This window comes from Xenopus laevis, chromosome 3S, assembly GCF_017654675.1.
Source record: "Xenopus laevis strain J_2021 chromosome 3S, Xenopus_laevis_v10.1, whole genome shotgun sequence".
NCBI classification, from domain to species: domain Eukaryota; kingdom Metazoa; phylum Chordata; class Amphibia; order Anura; family Pipidae; genus Xenopus; species Xenopus laevis.
This window is the reverse complement of record NC_054376.1, coordinates 3515896-3537502: the sequence shown is the minus strand read 5'-3', so window position 1 is coordinate 3537502 and position 21607 is coordinate 3515896. Positions and strand designations below refer to the sequence as shown.

Below are 21607 nucleotides of genomic sequence, written 5' to 3'. Positions count from 1 at the left end.
GCATAGGTATTCCCTGTACTAAGCACAATTCAGCAGGAACAGTCCCCTAAGTTTGTTCATAGTCTGTACAGAGAGATCCCATAAAACTATGGCAGCATAGGTATCCCCTGTACTAAGCACAATTCAGCAGGAACAGTCCCTAAGTTTGTTCATAGTCTGTACAGAGAGATCCCATAAAACTATGGCAGCATAGGTATTCCCTGTACTAAGCACAATTCAGCAGGAACAGTCCCCTAAGTTTGCTCATAGTCTGTACAGAGAGATCCCATAAAACTATGGTACATAGGTATTCCCTGTACTAAGCACAATTCAGCAGGAACATATGAAGGTAGAAAATACCCCTACTCTGCGCACACACCAATCAGGAGGGATCGCACTCACATGAAATCAGACTGGAAACGGTGAGAGCCACTGGCCATTGACTTGAATTCCACCCCCTCCAGGTCTATGTCGTGGGGGCGGCACCATTCTACAATATAACCTGGGGAACAAGAGAACAGCTGGTTAGGTGCGAAGAATTGGATCCCAATGTATGAGCCACCCTTCCCCCTCGTCATATTCTTTTTAATCCTATCTCCATGGACGTGTTACTTCCCCTTTAATCCACTGGATAAAGATACAGATCAGTTCCATGCAGCGACTCCATTATCTGTCACATGACATGTTGTCACAAAGTCAAGATGGGGAGGCAGGGAACCAATTAGATCTCTAAGAGTCACATCTGAGCCCCAAGAGTCTCCACTTGAACACCAATAATATATATTTATATATAGCGGGAAATATACATATGGGAGGAGGGAGGTGCCATATTGATTCCCTTAGACAGTACAGTATGAGGGTATAGCTTATTGTGTGCCCAGAACATTCCTTCTCTGTATATTTGTATTTATACATATGGGAGGAGGAGGTGCCATATTGATTCCCTTAGACAGTACAGTATGAGGGTATAGCTTATTGTGTGCCCAGAACATTCCTTCTCTGTATATTTGTATTTATACATATGGGAGGAGGTGCCATATTGATTCCCTTAGACAGTACAGTATGAGGGTATAGCTTATTGTGTGCCCAGAACATTCCTTCTCTGTATATTTGTATTTATACATATGGGAGGAGGAGGTGACATATTGATTCCCTTAGACAGTACAGTATGAGGGTATAGCTTATTGTGTGCCCAGAACATTCCTTCTCTGTATATTTGTATTTATACATATGGGAGGAGGAGGTGCCATATTGATTCCCTTAGACAGTACAGTATGAGGGTATAGCTTATTGTGTGCCCAGAACATTCCTTCTCTGTATATTTGTATTTATACATATGGGAGGAGGTGCTTATACGGCCATGCTGTACAGTAACATAGAATAGTCAGCAAGGGGTAAAAATAAAAAGGATTTTAAAAAATATCCGATTTTTGAGTTTATATCTCCTTTACCACTTTATACAAAGTGACAGTGGTGCCTGTTGGCAATTTCCCCCTTCCCACCCCTAATTTACATATGCAAATGAGGATTCAGGTTCAGTATTCGGCCGAATCTTTCGTGAAGATTTCGGGGCTTCGGCCGAATCCAAAATATTGGATGTGGTGCATCTGTAGATATCACAGGGGGGCACGGGCTGCATTTTGTCTAAAACTACAGTGACGTGAAATTTCATGTATTTCTGGGGAATTTTCAGCCGATTTCCCCATTTTTAGTGAAACTGCAAAGAAACTGCTGGGAAAGGGGAAGCGGCGCCACAAATGTTTATTTAATGCGGTTTGAGAAGAGAAAGGGCTGAGCTTGTTCTCCCACAGCCTGGGGTGCCCTGTGACTGGTCTTGGGGGTCACATTTGGGCATTTGTAGCCTGTTCCAATGACTGGAAGAGACACTGACCCACCCTGTGTATTTAGGGAAATAATGAGTTGAATTCCTTTAAAGGAGACATATAGGATGAATGTAAAAACCCTAATTTTGTAGGCAATTATAAGTAATATACGGTGTTGTTCTTACACGGTGCTAAAAATTAATATTATCTTTATAAATAGCCCCTTTATTGGAGCCCCCTATAGATGTTCTCTGGTCCCTGTTTCAAATGAGAGGTGGGCGTGTCCCAGTAGGAGGATACAGCCAATCACAGCCCTGCAGTCACACAGACAGGCTTCAGTTCCCTATCAGGTCCTGCTAGCTGCTGATTGGTTCCTGTCCTACAGTGCAGTGAGCTGAGGGCACAGCCTGGGAATTCAGCAAGTGGAAGAGAAGGGAGGGATTATTAGGGGTTTTGCAGAAATATTCAATAAATCAGCCTGAAACACTACTTTTTTTATGCACAATTCTTCTATCTCTAAATGAGTATAATTCTTATTTTTTACACTAAATGTCTCCTTTAACCGGTGGTGTAACTAAAGAGGACACAGACCCCCAAGACTGTGAGGGGGAACAGGGAGCCCAATGTGAACCAGTCCAACACTGTATTTATAGAGTTAAAAGGTTGAACTTGATGGACGAGGGTCTTTTTTCAACCTCACTTACTACGTTACTACGTTCCCTGGGCTTTTGACTCAGCAACTAAATGAGCACATGAACTAAGGTCCTTTCTGTTCTTTAGTTCTGACTCCTGAAACAACCCATTCTGCTAATCAGCTGCCTTCTGCTACATTGTGTCAGGAGTCGGAGCCTGCAGTGCAGCCAGATGCATTGCTTTCAGTGGCAATTACTAAAACTGCTCATATCTAATGGCCACGTCTCCTCTGGGAATTTTCCGGGTGTGAGGGTGTTGATGTACAAGGTGTTTCGCATAGTTCTTATCATTGAGCAGCAGCCAATAAATAACAGGACAGGCTGACGTGAGGCTCAGGTGAGCTCTTTATACCCACAGTCCTGCCCCCAGCAGTGCAATTCATTCAATGGGATATTTTGTGTCATTCTCAGAAATGTGTTTTCCGGTTATTCCGGTTATTCTGGTTATTCCGGTTATTCCGGTTATTCTGGTTGCACCCGTTTCCCCCGGAACATTATATAACATTAAGGTGCATGTGATCCGGCCACTTAATCCATGTGCCTGGGGGGGATTATCATTATAAGTGACAAAGAGCAGCCCCCCAATTGTGTTGTCTCTCTGTCCCAGACTGACGTTACCCTGCAGGGGTCGCCCCCCACCCAACACTGTGTCTGAGGATATTTGCGCTGTGAGATCCCAAACTCTTAGTGACGTGAGCAAACTGGGTGCTGACTCCCCCGGGGACGTCTCATCCCCAAATGGACTTTCCAGTTGCTCAAGGACAAAATCACCTACTGCAGTGGCCCCCAAACCAAAATCATTTGAGAGGTTTACACATTTACTAAACTGAGGCCTCCTTATTCCTCCTGGGCCCCCCTATTTCTCCTGGGTCCTCTATACCTTCTGGGCTCCCCTATTCCTCATGGGTCCCCTGTAACTCCTGGGCTCCCCTATTCTTCCTGGGTCCCTATACCACCTGGGCTCCCCTGTTCCTCCTGGGCCCCCCTATTTCTTCTTGGTCCCCTATTCCTCCTGGTTCCCCTATTCCGCCTGTATCCCCTATTCCTCCTGGGCCCCCTATTCCTCCTAGATCCCCTGTAACTTCTGGACTCCCCTATTCCTCATGGGTCCCTCTATTCCTCCTGGGTCCCCTATACCTTCTGGGCTCCCCTATTCCTCCTAGATCCCCTGTAACTTCTGGGCTCCCCTATTCCTCCTGGGCCTTCTATTCCTCCTGGGTCCCTATACCTTCTGGGCTCCCCTATTCCATCTAGATCCCCTATACCACCTGGGCTCCCCTGTTCCTCCTGGGCCCCCCTATTTCTTCTCGGTCCCCTATTCCTCCTGGTTCCCCTATACCTTCTGGGCTCCCCTATTCCTCCTGAGCACCCCTATTCCACCTGTATCCCCTATAACTCCTGGGTTCCCTATACCTCCTGGGTCCCCTTAGTCTCCTGCCCCCCCCCTATTCCATCTACCCCCCTCAAACCTCCTGGGCCCCATCAGTTTCAGGGTTTGTCTCCTGTATAATTGCGCCTCTGACTCTCTGACCAATCAGCCCCTTTGCAGAAGTGCTAAACTGGTGCAGGGGAGGAATTTCATTTGCAAATTTGGTTGTTACTATGATCAGTGGCCTTAGCAACAAGCTGTCATTCTATATCTGATCTAGAACAAGAAATAAAGACAAATAAAAACTCTCTTAACTCATTTAAGGTTCATTACGGCTTTGTGTTCTGCAGGGACTTTTTAGTATATGAAGGTTGTGAATCAGCAGTCAGTGAAAGGGTTAATTATCGGGATGGGGGGATCAGACCAGGTGAGACTAGTGAGTAATTGGCAGTTGTGAGAGTCCCATGGGGCAGTTGGTGAGTATATAGAGGATTAGCAGGGGAGCGAGTTCCTCCTATAGCTGATAAGTCGGGGCCCTGCAGGGAGTTGCAGTTACAGAATGTTTGTGGGAGCGACTTGTCATTAATCCAAAGGTGAGACCTTGTATATAGTGAGTGGCCTGGAGATATGGGATTGTTTTGTATTGTTCTCCTCTGTGTTATAATGTAGAGAATAGACTACACCTGTCCCACTGTTCCTACAACTCCCAGCATCCTCAGTGTCTCAGTTGTCGGTAATTTACTTAACAGAACCTAATTATTGAACAATTAAACAAGAGAACTAAACGTTACGTATAAATAGATACAAGCTGGTTTATTATTGGGGCGTCTAAGCCTTTATAAAAGACCCCCACTTTCTCTGCTGGGTGTTGTAGTTCAGTGTTAGGGGGCTACACTTTTATAAGACTCGCCTGTGAGAATTAGGGGAGATAGTTCAATGATTTGTTGATTTAATGACTTTTGTAACAGAAATGGGGCTCCCCGATATAGAAAATTCCAGCTTTGTCTAAAACGACACGCTTAACGTTTGCCCCTGGTCTAGTAACCCATAGCAACCAGCAGTTATTGCTTCCTGGTTCAGTTAGAATAATGAAGGCTAACTGCTTGTTGCTATGGGTTACAGGGCCTGGTTGTATATCACTGCCCATGTTACTGCAGGTAGGGCCAATATAAAGAATATAAAATTGTATCCAATGCCCCTTTCCTTAGTTACCAAGGTGGTGACAATGAGAATGGCCATGTCATGCGGAGGAAGGTTAGTCCAGCGCCTGGATTTTTCCAGCAGTGAAGAAGAGGATGGTCTCAGCAATAGAATTAATGAAGCCCCCCAGAAGGGGAGTCCCGTGAGTTCCTGGAGGACCAATAACTGCCCCTTCCCCATCACCCCCCAGAGGAACGAGAGGGGACTTTCTCCTACTCAAGAGCTGAGCCCAAGTAGCGACTACTCGCCCGACCCAAGTGACAAGGGTGTGGGGGGTGAATGCCCTGGTACCCCCCTACACTACAGCACATGGAAGAAGCTCAAGCTCTGTGACACCCCTTATACCCCAAAGGTAATGATCAACTTCATTGGAGACTGGAGCTGATGTGTCCAGAATGTTCTTAATGTCTTGCCCTTTAATTCTCTGCTTTCAGAGTCTTCTGTACAAAACTCTTCCCTCTCCAGGGTCCCGAGTTCACTGCAGGGGCCAAAGACTCCTCCGTTTTGTGGCTGGAACTGGGGCAGAAACTGAAGACCCGACTCTGGTCAATGTCAACCCCTTCACCCCACAATCCTACCGACAAACCCACTTCCAACCCAACGGGAAGAGGAAGGAGAGGCCCGAGGATGACTGCAGGTTAGTGTTACATCCGTCTCCAACACTCGGCCTCTAGAGGGGCCCAGTCTGAAGGTCAGTTAGGGGGAGATTTGGGGTGAGTGTTTATTTGTGCCCTGGGTACCCCTGGAACTATAGCAGGGTGACACCCCAATGTTTCTATATATCTGTAACCTTGTTATGAGCTAAGGGGGCCCAGTCTGAAGGTCAGTTAAGGGGAGATTTGGGGTGAGTGTTTATTTGTGCCCTGGGTACCCCTGGAACTATAGCAGGGTGACTGTTACCCCAATGTTTCTATATATCTGTAACCTTGTTATGAGCTAAGGGGGCCCAGTCTGAAGGTCAGTTAGGGGGAGATTTGGGGTGAGTGCTTATTTGTACCCTGGGTACCCCTGGAACTATAGCAGGGTGACACCCCAATGTTTCTATATATCTGTAACCTTGTTATGAGCTAAGGGGGCCCAGTCTGAAGGTCAGTTAGAGGGAGATTTGGGGTGAGTGCTTATTTGTGCCCTGGGTACCCCTGGAACTATAGCAGGGTGACACCCCAATGTTTCTATATATCTGTAACCTTGTTATGAGCTAAGGGGGCTCAGTCTGAAGGTCAGTTAGGGGGAGATTTGGGGTGAGTGCTTATTTGTACCCTGGGTACCCCTGGAACTATAGCAGAGTAACACCCCAATGTTTCTATATATCTGTAACCTTGTTATGAGCTAAGGGGGCCCAGTCTGAAGGTCAGTTAGGGGGAGATTTGGGGTGAGTGCTTATTTGTACCCTGGGTACCCCTGGAACTATAGCAGGGTGACTGTTACCCCAATGTTTCTATATATCTGTAACCTTGTTATGAGCTAAGGGGGCCCAGTCTGAAGGTCAGTTAGGGGGAGATTTGGGGTGAGTGCTTATTTGTACCCTGGGTACCCCTGGAACTATAGCAGGGTGACTGTTACCCCAATGTTTCTATATATCTGTAACCTTGTTATGAGCTAAGGGGGCCCAGTCTGAGGGTCAGTTAGGGGGAGACTTGGGGTGTGCTTGGGTGTTTGGGCTTTTCCCATCTGTACTAATTTATCTTCTTATTTGCTCATTAGTTCTGATTCGCAGATGAAATTTACAGACAAGGAGAATCCGGCAGTTTTCCAGTCCAAGGTACAGAAAGCGCCTGAGCCACAGATCCCCCTTAAGATGAATTTAAATGTAAAGGTGCTAAACAGGGTGTAAGAATCTTCTGCTCCCGCAGTGACCAGTCTGGGCAACAATGCATCATTGCAGTTGGTCCATTTGTGCAGACCAATAGCCTTGATGTACAACAATCTGGGGGTGCATTGCAACAGACTTCGGGGTAATTCTTTATATCTGTTGGACCACAGATTCGGCAGCTCTGATCTTAGTCCAGAAACTCATTATTCAATAGTAAACACTGATTAATTAGATGTTGCAAAAATTACCCAGTGCAACTTGCAACACCGTTACATTGACCAACTGCAGCTCCCTGCTCCATCAGATACAATGTGTTTTTAACCAACTTTTTACCATAAAATTCAGGGGTTTATCAATAAGAGAAGCAGGTCTAATAACTAGGGGTGAGGGGGAGACTACATGGTCCTGTTGCTGATGTTTGCAAAAGGACTTACCAACAATTTGGGGGGCTAAGGGGGTAAACCAAAGGATGATCTAATTCACACATTGATTTATGTATTAAGGTTTTGATTCAAAACTTAAACCCGGGTTAACAAAAGAAAGCATACAGCATCCTTAAAGGGATACTGTCATGGGAAAAAACATTTTTTTTTTTTAAATGAATCTGTTAATAGTGCTGCTCCAGCAGAATTCTGCACTGAAATCCATTTCTCAAAAGAGCAAACAGATTTTTTTATATTCAATTTTGAAATCTGACATGGGGCTAGACATTTTGTCCATTTCCCAGCTGCCCCCAGTCATGTGACCTGTGCTCTGATAAACTTCAATCACTCTTTACTGCTGTACTGCAAGTTGGAGTGATATCACCCCCTCCCTTTCCCCCCAGTAGCCAATCAAAAGAACAATGGGAAGGTAACCAGATAGCAGCTCCCTAACACAAGATAACAGCTGCCTGGTAGATCTAAGAACAACACTCAATAGTAAAATCCAGGTCCCACTGCGACTCCTTCAGTTACATTGAGAAGGAAAAACAGCAGCCTGCCAGAAAGAATTTCTCTCCTAAAGTGCAGGCACAAGTCACATGACTGGGGGCAGCTGGGAAATTGACAATATGTCTAGCCCCATGTCAGATTTCAAAATTGAATATAAAAAAACCTGTTTGCTCTTTTGAGAAATGGATTTCAGTGCAGAATTCTGCTGGAGCAGCACTATTAACTGATTCATTTTGAAAAAAACATATTTTCCCATGACAGGATCCCTTTAAAGGCAGATCATGTACATCATTAATCACAGGGCTAAAGGCAGTGTTTTCTTTAGAGTTTAATATATCCAAATATGTTACTATTGTGCCTAATCCATCCCCCCCCCAGAGGTTTGTGTTATGGGAGACCAACATGGAGTCTCGCTACAAGACGGAATTTCTGGAGATCGAGAAAATTGGCGCAGGGGAATTTGGGTCTGTGTTCAAGTGTGTAAAGCGCCTGGATGGTTGTTTCTATGTCATCAAACGCTCCAAGAAGCCATTGGCTGGCTCCACCGATGAGTGAGTATGGCTGGGAATGGGGCAAATATCCCAGCATCCCCTGGGACTTCTAGAGCAATAATTGAGGGGGTGGGGGGGTCACGAGTAGGTCTGATTTCATGGCAATAATGTGGCATTTGCTTTCAACCTGCAGGCAGCTGGCTCTGAGAGAAGTGTATGCTCATGCGGTTCTGGGTCACCACCCCCATGTCGTGCGTTATTACTCCGCATGGGCGGAAGATGATCACATGATCATTCAGAATGAATACTGCAATGGTAAGGCCTCAATCTGGGGAAATAAAAGTAGGGCTTATAGAGGAGGCAAATCTCTGCAACTGCTGGGGGGCTAGGGGTCCAGCCTAGGGGGGTGTTGACTTGACTCCACCCTTTAAAGGACAAGTAAACCTTTAAAATAAGTGTAAAATTGATGAGTGTTATTCTAAGTTCTCCTGTAATTATTATTTATTTTCTTTTGATTCCAAGATATTAAGGGATACATGTGCTGTTAATATGAATGAATTTTGTTCCAACATCGCCACCTGCTGGTCAGTTTCTGACCAGTCTGACCAGCAAGTAGTCAAGGAAGTTGTCAGGAGAAAGAAAGAGGCTGCTCTGATGTTCATCTGCTTAGGAAAACAATTAGAAACCTTTCTCAAATCTTTCCTAAGCAGAAGAACATCAGAGCAGCCTTTCTTTCTCCTGACAACTTCAGAAACTGACCAGCAGGTGGCGCTGTTGGAACAAAATTCATTCATATTAACAGCACATGTATCCCTTAATATCTTGGTATCAAAAGAAAATAAATAATGATAGCAAATGACAAAAGTGCTTAGAATAACCCCCTCATCAACTCTACAGTTGCTTATTTTTAAGGTTCTTATCCTTTAATTTTCTCTTCTCCTGGTGTAATGCCTGGTGGTTCCTCTAGGTGGCAGCCTACAGGACCTGATCATGGAGAATAACAAGAAGGGACAGTTTGTGCCGGAGCAGGAGCTGAAGGAGATCCTTCTACAAGTGTCCATGGGCCTGAAGTACATCCACGGCTCTGGGCTGGTGCACATGGACATCAAGCCAAGTTGGTATCTTGGGAACGAACTGCATAAATGGACATTTTTTTTTTTTTTCCTGCTGCAAACGGCTAAGCCTGCTGGGAGTCAAACCGTTGGCTCAGGAGAAAATGGCCATGCTCCTAAATCCCAATTGGTCCTGCTGTTAGTATTGGGCTCATGGCCGGAGTTGTTTGCAGCAGGAAAAATGAGGGAGCTCACTAAGCAGAACAATCCTGGCTGTGAAATGGGTTCCTCTAAGCAGCACTTTTTGAATCCTTTCCCCATCGCAGGCAACATATTTATCTGCCGGAAGCAGACAGAGGTGGGTGAGGACGAGAGCGATGGTGAAGACGACGTCTCCTCTGCCAGTGTCCTCTATAAGATCGGTGAGCAATACTTGGGTGGGACCACCTACACTACAGTCCCTAGAGCAGTGCTGACAGGTCTCCTATGCATTAGGTTAGTTCTATTTTTGGCCAAAAGTTTGGTTACGACCCAGGCTCATGTTTGACTGGCAGAGTACAAGAGGGTTTCCTGGAGGGCCCCAGCCCAGTAGAATTCCCTAAGCCTTTCCTTGTTTCTACTGTGGGTCTATATAAATCCCCTGGGGTCTCTGGTTCTTTGGGTCTGAGAAGACGCTGCCCAGTTGCTACCTCTCCATACCCGATAGGAGCAGCGAATGTGGTTGGTATTTTTAAAGGAGAACTAAAGATTAGACTACCACTATGTTGGGGCACCCACAGACAAATGAACGACCTGTGTAGCCCATTTCCACACGAACTGGGGTTCTGATGATGGTCCAATAGCAGATAAACCAACAAGGCTCCTCTCAGTACTACTTTACCTATATTGGCTGCTCTCTACCTCTGGCCTAACCTTATGGCTTGCTGCCACCTACTGACCAAATGGAGAAACTACACATGACTCCCTATAAAATGTATTTACCTCCTTACAAGCTCCTGCCCAGTAAATCTTATGTTTGACTTATTAAACATCTTATTAAAGGATAAGTAAACCTTCAAAATAAGTGAATGTAGAATGGAGGAGAGTGCGATTCTAAGCACTTGTCAGTTACATTCATTATTTATTTTCTTTTTATTCCAAGATATTAAGGGATACATGTGCTGTTAATATGAATGAATTTTGGTCCAACAGCGCCACCTGCTGGTCAGTTTCCCACCAGTCTGACCACCAAGTAGTCAAGGAAGTTGTCAGGAGAAAGAAAGAGGCTGATGTTCTTCTGCTTAGGAAAGATGTGAGAAAGGTTTCTAATTGTTTTCCTAAGCAGAAGAACATCAGCCTCTTTCTTTCTCCTGACAACTTCCTTGACTACTTGGTGGTCAGACTGGTCAGAAACTGACCAGCAGGTGGCGCTGTTGGAACAAAATTCATTCATATTAACAGCACATGTATCCCTTAATATCTTGGAATAAAAAGAAAATAAATAATGAATGTAAATAACAAAAGTGTTAAGAATAACCCCCTCATCAATTTTACATTCACTTATTTTCAAGGTTTACTTATCGGTTGGGTTTCCCTCTAACTGTAACTAAATCTATTGGGTATTGCTAGGAAAGCTGTGATTGGCTGCCAACTATATATAGTCACGTGCAGCTGATTTGGACCCTGGGGCCACTTGTATCAATGAACACTGGCACCGCCCCCTAAGGCTGCCAGCTTGGCCAATCGGGATGCAGAGTTCTGAAATATCAGCGGGGCTAAGTTTCTAATCTCTTTACCGATCTCTCCTGCAGGGGACCTTGGTCATGTGACATCTATACTTAACCCCCAGGTGGAAGAAGGTGACAGCCGGTTCCTGGCCAATGAGATACTGCAAGAGGTAGGTTTAATAATGGGGTCGTATTAGACCTTTGTACTGGGGAGCACTTATAGTATAGTAATGGTTTTCTTGTGCCCTAGGATTACAGGCAGCTGCCCAAGGCTGACATCTTTGCGCTTGGTCTCACTATTGCTTTGGCAGCAGGAGCCGCTCCCCTTCCCTGTAATGAAGACGGCTGGCACCATATCAGAAAGGGCAACTTGCCCCACATTCCCCAGCCGCTGACTCCGGCCTTCCTCGCCCTGCTCAAGGTACAGCTTGGGGTGCACTCTCCAGTTTAGTTATACTGATGTGGGAGATGCCATATTGCAAGTGTGTATATAGAATATATATATATATATATAACCCCTTCTCTGTAGCTGTTGGTTCATCCAGACCCAGTTACCAGACCCCCGGCTGCGTCTCTGGCTAAGAATTCTGTGTTGAGACGATGTGTTGGGAAGGCGGCCGAGCTCCAGAAACAGCTCAATGTGGAGAAGTTCAAGACGGCCATGCTTGAGAGGTAAATGGGTACAAAAGTGCAATTGAGCAGGAACAGCCTCCTGTGTTAATTCTCTGCTCCCAACGTTTCCATTCTTTCCCCAACTGCAGGGAGTTGCAAGCTGCTAAATTGGCCCAGGACGAGTGTTTGGATCTGCCCCCCGTATCTGGTTTCTCCTGCCGCGGACGGAAACGCCTCGTTGGGGCAAAAAACGCCCGTTCCCTGAGCTTCACCTGCGGAGGGTATTAACCCCGTCTGCCTCAAACCAAATCCATTCTCCTCTGCTTTAATTCTGCCCCCCATGGGAATTATGTATTCCCTGCTGTGTATTTTAATTTTGCAAAAACTCCAGAAACTTTCAGAATGTAAATGGTTAAACATGGAATAAGGAGCTGGACTTGAGTTTAATTGCTTTTGGCACTTTCCCATGAGCCTCTCTGGGAAGGAATGAACTTTAATTTATTGACTTTGTTTTATTATCTTATTGTCTTTTAAATAAAATTTTAATGTGTAACCTAAATCTTTGGCACACGCAGACTCCTCTCTGGCTGAAAGTGTTAATCAGTAATATATATCAGCCGGGGGAATTAAAGGGGAACTTCTCCCACATGGTTTTTGCCTAATGTTCCGATATTCATTCATTCCTCATTCTCACTGGGTTTATAGTTCTGTGTAACTGTCATTGTGTCTGTCCCTTTCTCTTCTCTGCACTGCTGCTTCTGACTCCTGATACAACTTCCCAATATCCATTCATTCCTCATTCTCACTGGGTTTATAGTTCTGTGTAACTGTCATTGTGTCTGTCCCTTTCTCTTCTCTGCACTGCTGCCTCTGACTCCTGATACAACTTCCCAATATCCATTCATTCCTCATTCTCACTGGGTTTATAGTTCTGTGTAACTGTCATTGTGTCTGTCCCTTTCTCTGCACTGCTGCCTCTGACTCCTGATACAACTTCCCAATATCCATTCATTCCTCATTCTCACTGGGTTTATAGTTCTGTGTAACTGTCATTGTGTCTGTCCCTTTCTCTGCACTGCTTCTTCTGACTCCTGATACAACTTCCCAATATCCATTCATTCCTCATTCTCACTGGGTTTATAGTTCTGTGTAACTGTCATTGTGTCTGTCCCTTTCTCTTCTCTGCTGCTTCTGACTCCTGATACAACTTCCCAATATCCATTCATTCCTCATTCTCACTGGGTTTATAGTTCTGTGTAACTGTCATTGTGTCTGTCCCTTTCTCTGCACTGCTGCCTCTGACTCCTGATACAACTTCCCAATATCCATTCATTCCTCATTCTCACTGGGTTTATAGTTCTGTGTAACTGTCATTGTGTCTGTCCCTTTCTCTTCTCTGCACTGCTGCTTCTGACTCCTGATACAACTTCCCAATATCCATTCATTCCTCATTCTCACTGGGTTTATAGTTCTGTGTAACTGTCATTGTGTCTGACCCTTTCTCTTCTCTGCACTGCTGCTTCTGACTCCTGATACAACTTCCCAATATCCATTCATTCCTCATTCTCACTGGGTTTATAGTTCTGTGTAACTGTCATTGTGTCTGTCCCTTTCTCTGCACTGCTGCTTCTGACTCCTGATACAACTTCCCAATATCCATTCATTCCTCATTCTCACTAGCATACTAATGGAATCATTAAATAGGATTGTTACTTTTGGGAGAACCACAGAACAGTTTATGTTGGGGTTGCTTGAGGGGAGTATTTGGGACATGAGGTACAAGTAGTAGATGGGTAGTAGAGGAGAGACCTGAGTTTGTGCTCAGAACTGACATTGTATCTGATTTGATTTGTTACCCAAGGAATGAAAGACAGACCTGAGGAAGCCAACAGAGAACTAAAGGAGATTATATTATTTCACTGGAAGTCTGACCAGACATAATCACATCATTGAACAGTCAGGAGGGAGTTGCAGCTCAATAGACCAGTGGAATTGCAGGGGCCCCAGTGCAGATCCCGTCCCTGTATATAAAGTGGCCAATAACCTTCTCTACTGGCCTGGCACCCTCTTGCTCCCTCCCCTGGGCAATAGTGTAGGGTATCTCTGTCCCTTTAAGGGTGGTGGGACACACTTAGATTCTGGGGAGATTGTCACCCAGTGACAAATCTCTTCTTCGGGCGACTAATTTCTCCGAAAAGCCTTCCCGCTGGCTAGAATGTAAAGCGCCGGCGGAATGGCACTTGGAGCGCTTAGTTTTCTGAAGTTTCCTCGTGAGGCAACTTGGAAAACGAAGCGTACGAGTGTTTTACGTTGTAGCCAGCGGGAAGGCTTTTTGGGGAGATTTGTCGCCCGAAGAAGATTTGTTGCTGGGTGACTAAATCTCCCCAGATTCTTAGTGGGTTGCCAGCCTAAACCAGGGATCGCCTCTCTAATGTTACCCACAAGTCACATTTAAATAAATTAAAAAAAAAAGTTGGGGAGCAACACATGCAAGAAGTTCCAGGGGTGGCAAATAAGGGCTGTGATTGGCTACTAGTGGCCCCTATGAGGACCGGCAGCTACAGGAGACTCAGTACATCTGGTTTTATACAACTAAAGCCTCTGGAATTAGAAAATAATTCCCTGGTTTGAGGCCACTGGAGCCAAGGGGTCGGGGAATGTTGCTCAGGAGGAGCCAATGGTTGGGGGTCACCGCAGAGCTGAATCTGTAGAGCAGGGGTCCCCAACCTTTTTTACCCGTGAGTCACATTCAAATGTAAATAGATTTGGGGAGCAACACAAGCATGAAAAAGTCCCTTGGGGTAACAAATAAGGGCTGTGATTGGCTATTTGGTAGCTCCTATGTGGACTGGTAGCCTACAAGAGGCTCTACTTGGCACTATACTTTGTTATTATGCAATTAAAACTCGCTTCCAAGCCTGGAATTCAAAAATAAGCCCCTGCTTTGAGGACCCTGAGAGCAACATCCAAGAGGTTGGAGAGCAACATGTTGCTCGCGAGCTACTGGTTGGGGATCACTGCTGTAGAGGATCAGGTTTAATGTTTGTGGGGTCCCAGCTGTAGTACAACGTCCCACAATGCTCTTTGCTGTCAGCATACCTCCCAACATTTTGGAAGTAAAAAGAGGGACAAAAATTTTTTTCCTGAGCGTAGCGCAGCAATTTTTTGACCGCACCCTTTCTGTGGCCACACCCCCTAATTACCATGTTTGTTTTACAAAATTTGGCAGGTTATGAAAGTTTGAAAATATTTCTCCTTATCTAAACTGTGTTTTTGTGTCTCAGAATTGTTACAAAGTATCTTATTTGCACCTGTTAGCTGTTCTGGGCTCTCTGCTAAAAGCCAATTAAGTGAGAAACTTTGTTTCTTTTTCTGGCTGTTCAGTGCAGAGAAAAGAGGGACTTTCCAGTACAAATGAGGGACTGCGGGTTGAGCTGTCAAAAGAGGGACTGTCCCTCAGAAAAAGGGACAGTTGGGAGGTATGTGTCAGTGAGTTGTAGTTAAACATCATCTAATGACAAACACAAACTTTCTGCATCATCAGTAACTCCAGTCCCAGCTAGAGACCCCCACCCTCCCCCAAAGTTATATAAGGGCTCCCCAACTTTGTATTCAGCTGAACCCCACATGTCACGTGATCTCCCAGCACCTCCAGTCCTCAGGGACCCCCTTAATATCGACTATAGGAATAAAAAGCCGCCCAAAGAAAAGAGCATCTCATTCCTTCCACACACAGTCCAAAAAACCGGAAGAAGAACGAAAACATCCTTACCGGAAGTGGGGCACACGACTCCTGCCAGCAACCGGAAGCGGGGCGGAAGTTACAGGCTAGAGGAAGCGAATCTGACTTGTGCTGCACTGGAAGTGTCCCCTGGCTGCTACTCACGTGGAGAACAGTGACCCTGTAAGGTGAGTGGGGGCAGAACGTTTTTGGCTGGGACATACAGTCTGTAATGCTACAACTCCCATGGTCATAAGCTACAGCAGGACTGGGCTGGCTGAGCATGCCGGGAGTTGTAGTTCTAAACTGTGTTTTATTTGTGAACCTGGAGCTGTCACATTGGCTTGTGTATGTGCTACTAATGGTGTCCCTATAGATATTTATATATTAGACACCTGTTCAGTGAGTTTAGCTGCTGGGGGAGGGGGGTTTATATTCTTTTATTATATCATTATTATTATATCATTATTATTATATTATTATATCATTATTATTATATTATTTTATTATTATATCATTATTATTATATTATTTTATTATTATATCATCATTATTATATAATTTCCCTAAAATGATCCAAAGCCAAACCCAGAAGCTGGTAGAACCGGCAGTGGAGACCCAAGTGCTGCCTCCTTGTCACCCAGCCCCCCAGATTATTAATCCCGCCCCTTCTATCCTACTGTCGACCCTTAGTGTCACCTCTAAATCCCCCCCCCCATAGACTAATGGGAATTGACTGTAGGGCCCCCCTCACTGGGAATGTCATTCACTTAGATGTTTCCATGGCGAAACTGTATTGCAACAGGACTATCCAAAACTGAGGGGTCGCTGACCCCCCTCTCCTCAAATCACTAAATCTGTGCAGAGCAGTGAGACTTTAATGTTGCTGCAGTTGCGCACTCACATTGGGAAATAGCCCATTCCAGGCATACGCTGGCCCTGTATAATCTGATCTAATTGTTGGGGGGTAACTGATTGTATCTCTTTGGGGGGGGTCCAAGAGACCAGAGACCCCTGGGAACACAATCATGGCTTGATACGATTTCTCTATCCGGCATAATCTCGATCTCAATGAGCCGTTCATAAGAGGCTCATTTGGGTCCCACTTACAGCATAATCACAGGTCATTCTATGTTTCTATGTATGAGCCCCCTAGCAACAACCCCACAGCCTTTTATAGTGCACACCAGTTGTCATGTCTTCGTTGCTATGCACTCCTTTATCTGCTTCTGGTTTCTAGGGATCGTTGGAGTAGAAGAACCACAGGAGAGATGTTTCATCGGCCGGTCCTTCAGGTGCAAATGATTCATTTATATATTGACTGACGCAATCCTTGCCTTGGACACAGCTATGTAGCTGGACTACAACTCTCTACATTCTGCAATATACTATCAAGGGTTAAAAGATGCTCCGGCTCACTGTGCAAATTGGCACCTGGGCAGTAACCAATCAGTGTTTAGTTTGTTTAGCCAGCAAGTGTGATTGGTTGCCAAGGGTTACTGCCCGGGTGCACAATTGCATGGTGTAAGTGCCCTCTGAGAGCTGCAGTTCAGTAACATCAAGGGCTGGATACTTAAAGTGGGTGGTTCACCTTTCAGATAACTTTTAATATGTTATAAAATGGCTAAACACTTGCAATTGGGCTCCGTTACTTATTTATTATAGTTTTTATATGATTTGCCCTTTTCTTCCAGCTTTCAAATGGGAGTCACTGACCCCACTTAAAAAGAATTGCTCTGTAAAACTACAAATGTATTGCTATCGCTGCTTTTTATGACTCCTCTTTCTATTCTATTCTATTCATGGTTGCTAGGGTAATGTGGACCCTAGCAACCAGATTGCTGTAATTGCAAACTGGAGAGCTGCTGAATAAAAAGCTAAATAAGTAAAAAAAACACAAATAATAAAAAATGAAGACCAATTGCAAATTGTCTCAGAAGATCCCTCTCTACATCATACTAACAGTTACCCAGTGAACAACTCCTTTAGAGCAAAAATGTTCCATAAAACTTTTTTCCCTTTGGCCCTTCAACTTCTTGCCCTTCCTCTTACAGGTGTTTCGCCAGTTTGCAAGATGTCAGTCCACGGACTCCCTGTCTGCCATACTGGAGCGATGTGAGTGTAATGTGGGGCCCTTAAAGGAGTCTCGTTGCTGGGTCATAGAAGGGGGAGTTGACGTTGCTGGGAGTTGTTGCTGGGAGTTGCTTCCATTCAGGCACAAGATCATTAGTGAGGTTGGGCAGTGATGTTGGGGATCAGGCTGACAGTTGGGGGTTCCAATTCATCCCACAGGGGTTCATTTGGGTTGAGGTCAGGACTCTATACCTGGAAGTTCTTCCCATCTCAGCAGAACCTGGAGGTTCTTCCCATCTCAGCAGAACCTGGAGGTTCTTCCCATCTCAGCAGAACCTGGAAGTTTTTCCCATCTCAGCAGAACCTGGAAGTTCTTCCCATCTCAGCAGAACCTGGAAGTTCTTCCCATCTCAGCAGAACCTGGAGGTTTTTCCCATCTCAGCAGAACCTGGAAGTTCTTCCCATCTCAGCAGAACCTGGAAGTTTTTCCCATCTCAGCAGAACCTGGAAGTTTTTCCCATCTCAGCAGAACCTGGAAGTTCTTCCCATCTCAGCAGAACCTGGAAGTTCTTCCCAGCTCAGCAGAACCTGGAAGAACCTGATTGTGATTTATTATATTGGTTGAACTTGAGCTCTAATGCCTGTTTGTCCCCCTCTTTGTCTCAGCGATGAATAAAGTGCAGCTCTTGGGCAGAGTCGGGCAGGACCCGGTCATGAGACAAGCGGACGGGAAGAATCCAGTGACCATCTTCTCTCTGGCAACCAATGAGCTGTGGAGATCAGGGGAAAACGAGGTGTTCCAGCCAGGTAAAATTGTTATTCCGACAGCTCCAGGATTTTCCTTGGGAAATTTAAAGGGGAGGTGTATGATTTATTTATAGGGTTTGCCCAGGGCTCTCTGGGTTGGAAGGTTTGTAGATCAGGGTGTTTTATATGCAAAAAAATACAGGTTACATAGAATTATAGCTTGATGCAGGCAGCAGCGTATTATATTAAAGAAATGGGTCTTTTTTATCTCCAGTTTAGTTGAGCACCGTATAGAGCACATTATCCACCCTGTGAGACTGCACTGGCCGGGGACAGTATATAGAGCAGCACCGGGGCAGGGCGTTGAGTTGAGTTGGGTTGGGTTCTGAGCATGGTGGGACCCTGTGATTGATAGACTGCAGTTGAGTTGCACAGATGTCTCTTAGGGGACACACTGCTGGGTCTCTTTCTGGCTGTGGGACTGATAAAGGGAATTTATGACTTTGCTCTAATCTCCCCATTTGTCTACAGCTGGAGACGTGAACCAGAAAACCACGTGGCACAGGGTATCAGTGTTCCGACCTGGGCTCCGGGATGTGGCCTATCAGCACGTGAAGAAGGGGTGAGTCTGACATAAGACTGTCGTTCAATGGTTAAAATGAAAATTTAATATAAGCTTCATTATACATAGTAATATAGGAAGTGAGGTTGAAAAAAGACACGCGTCCGTCAAGTTCAACCTTTTAACTTTTTTTAATCTGCCTAACTGCCAGTTGATCCAGAGGAAGGCAAAAAAAAAATCCCATATGAAGCCTCTCCAGTTTGCCTCAGAGGGGGAAAAAATTCCTTCTTGACTCCAAATACTGAAACATTCTAAATATTCAATCAAATATTCTGTATTGTTTCTGAAATAATCAAGTTTATCGTCACTATTCCTCTCTCAGCATCTGTTTCTCTTCATTCTCTCTTCATGCAGCAGTTGGGTGTCAGATATTCATTGACAGTTAGATCCAATATATCTTATAGGGGGCTCCTTTCCTAGCAGATGAATAAGAGTTCACTCAAATAACTGATTCCAGTACAAACAAAATCTAACAAAATAACTGCCTTTTGCACAAATCCTGCATGTAGAGAGACATGATGTCTGGTGAGTTTAATAGAGTGAGCCCTACTGTCTCCATCTTGTTCTACTGTCTCCATCTTGCCCTACTGTCTCCATCTTGTCCTACTGTCTCCATCTTGTCCTACTGTCTCCATCTTACCCTACTGTCTCCATCTTGCCCTACTGTCTCCATCTTGTTCTACTATCTCCATCTTGTCCTACTGTCTCCATCTTGTCCTACTGTCTCCATCTTGTCCTACTGTCTCCATCTTGTCCTACTGACTCCATCTTGTCCTACTGTCTCCATCTTGTCCTACTGACTCCATCTTGTCCTACTGTCTCCATCTTGCCCTACTGTCTCCATCTTGTTCTACTATCTCCATCTTGCCCTGCTGTCTCCATCTTGCCCTAATGTTTCCACATTGTTCTACTGTCTCCATCTTGCCCTATTGTCTCCATCTTGCCGTATTGTCTCCATCTTGCCCTATTGTCTCCATCTTGCCCTATTGTCTCCATCTTGCCCTACTGACTCCATCTTGTCCTACTGTCTCCATCTTGTCCAACTGTCTTCATCCTGCCCTACTGACTCCATCTTGTCCTACTGTCTTCATCTTGCCCTACTGTCTCCATCTTGCCCTACTGTCTCCATCTTGCCCTACTGTCTCCATCTTGCCCTACTGTCTCCATCTTGCCCTACTGTCTCCATCTTGCCCTACTGTCTTCATCTTGCCCTACTGTCTCCATCTTGCCCTACTGTCTTCATCCTGCCCTACTGACTCCATCTTGCCCTACTGACTCCATCAGGATGAAGGAAGGTTAAAAAAAACCATAAACGTTGATCTTGCTGGTGGTACAATAATAATAAGAGGGGCCATGTTCCCGACTGCAGATAATAGTCTGTGTGTGGATCCGTGAATTCACTACAGTATCCCTTTAACAGCAAGGCGAACTTGGCCTTAAAATATTTTGCCTGCATTAGATGTGTAATCTTCTAGGCCAGGCTCACCCATCTCATTACAGGAGGAGATGCCAGAGGCAGGAGAGCAAACCTTGACATTTTGGGGATTTCAGCGCAGAGATGAATGCAGCCAGTCCTGTTTTTTCTGCTTCCGCCTAATGTTTGTCCAACACCCCCGAGGCCTAAGGGATAAGGGAGGGGGTGTTGTTCTATTTTGCACTTGCACCGTCTCATTGTTTGTTTCAGAGCACGGCTATTGGTAGAAGGAAAGATTGACTATGGGGAATATACAGACAAGAACAACGTGAGGAGACAAGCGACCACCATCATAGCAGGTAATTCCCTTTTGTGTTGGACAGGCCACTTTAAAATGACGGCTACTGCCCTAATACTAAGGGGCAGATTTATCAAGGGCCAAATTCATGGGAGTTTTTTAAAATTTATTTAAAAAAAACCTTGAATTTTCAAAACTCGGGTGAATAGGATCGCCCCGAAAACTTTTAAAAACTCAATTCTAGTTTATTCTCCTAAAAAAAAAAACTGGAACGTCAGGAAGGCAGCAAATTGATCCCAGGACGTCTCCTATTGACTAAAACAGCAATTCGGGTGGGTTTTAGGTGGGGAAAAGTCGAATTCGAGTTCTTAAAGGGCCAGAGTATGATAAATCAAATTTGAATTTTTTAAAAGAATTTCGTTTTAACAATTCCCTAGTCAAATTTGACAGTTCTGGCCATAAAAAAAAAAAAATATGAATTTTCAATCCGACCCTTGATAAAGGGAGTTGTGCTGACATGTTAGCCTGGAGCCTGTTTATTTTGGGGAAGGTTTATTTATATAATAGTGCACTACAGTTTTGTACCAGCAGAGGGCACCACCACCTACACTTCACCATTCAGTTCCTGAGACTGCTCTGATGAGCCACTGGCTTAAATATATTTTTCTTTTTCAAATACAAATATATATATATATATCCATAATAACACTCACAGTGTATCCTTTGAGCTGTCATGCAAAACCAATGAGAGAGCGCTGCTATTGGTCAGAGATAACCGCAGTCCCATCCGATTGGTCTTCATCGTTACCCTGCAGCAGAGGAAGGACATATTTTGCATAAATGTCTAAAGAGAAAGGGAAATCTATACTATTTATCATTTCCTTTTCCTCCTGCAGATAACATCATATTCCTCACTGACCTCCGGGACAAGCCGTGACTCCCCGCACCTTTGTGTACAGTGTCTCTCCCCCTGCCCCTCTATATAACTGCCCCTCCTTTGTCTTTATAGAAATAAAATATTGTTTTTTTTTCCATACAATTAAGAGTTAATGCTGGTTTATTT

General features: G+C 44.8%; 2 protein-coding genes across 3 annotated transcripts; both read left to right on the top strand.

Annotated features, from left to right (window-relative positions):
* Positions 1-4385: 4385 nt before the first annotated feature.
* wee2.S (WEE2 oocyte meiosis inhibiting kinase S homeolog) lies at positions 4386-12225 on the top strand. The gene is given in 12 exon segments (NM_001088255.1): positions 4386-4456; positions 5072-5415; positions 5498-5700; positions 6768-6825; positions 8187-8359; positions 8493-8614; positions 9267-9413; positions 9678-9773; positions 11142-11227; positions 11308-11478; positions 11587-11729; positions 11819-12225. Coding segments are annotated over 11 exon segments (1665 nt in total). The 5' UTR covers positions 4386-4456; positions 5072-5088; the 3' UTR covers positions 11958-12225.
* Positions 12226-15477: 3252 nt separating this feature from the next.
* On the top strand, positions 15478-21583 carry ssbp1.S (single-stranded DNA binding protein 1, mitochondrial S homeolog). 2 transcript variants are annotated; one of them, NM_001097857.1, is given in 7 exon segments: positions 15478-15578; positions 16631-16685; positions 17445-17505; positions 18130-18270; positions 18742-18832; positions 20517-20605; positions 21441-21578. In NM_001097857.1, coding segments are annotated over 6 exon segments (447 nt in total). In that variant the 5' UTR covers positions 15478-15578; positions 16631-16661; the 3' UTR covers positions 21482-21578.
* Positions 21584-21607: the final 24 nt, after the last annotated feature.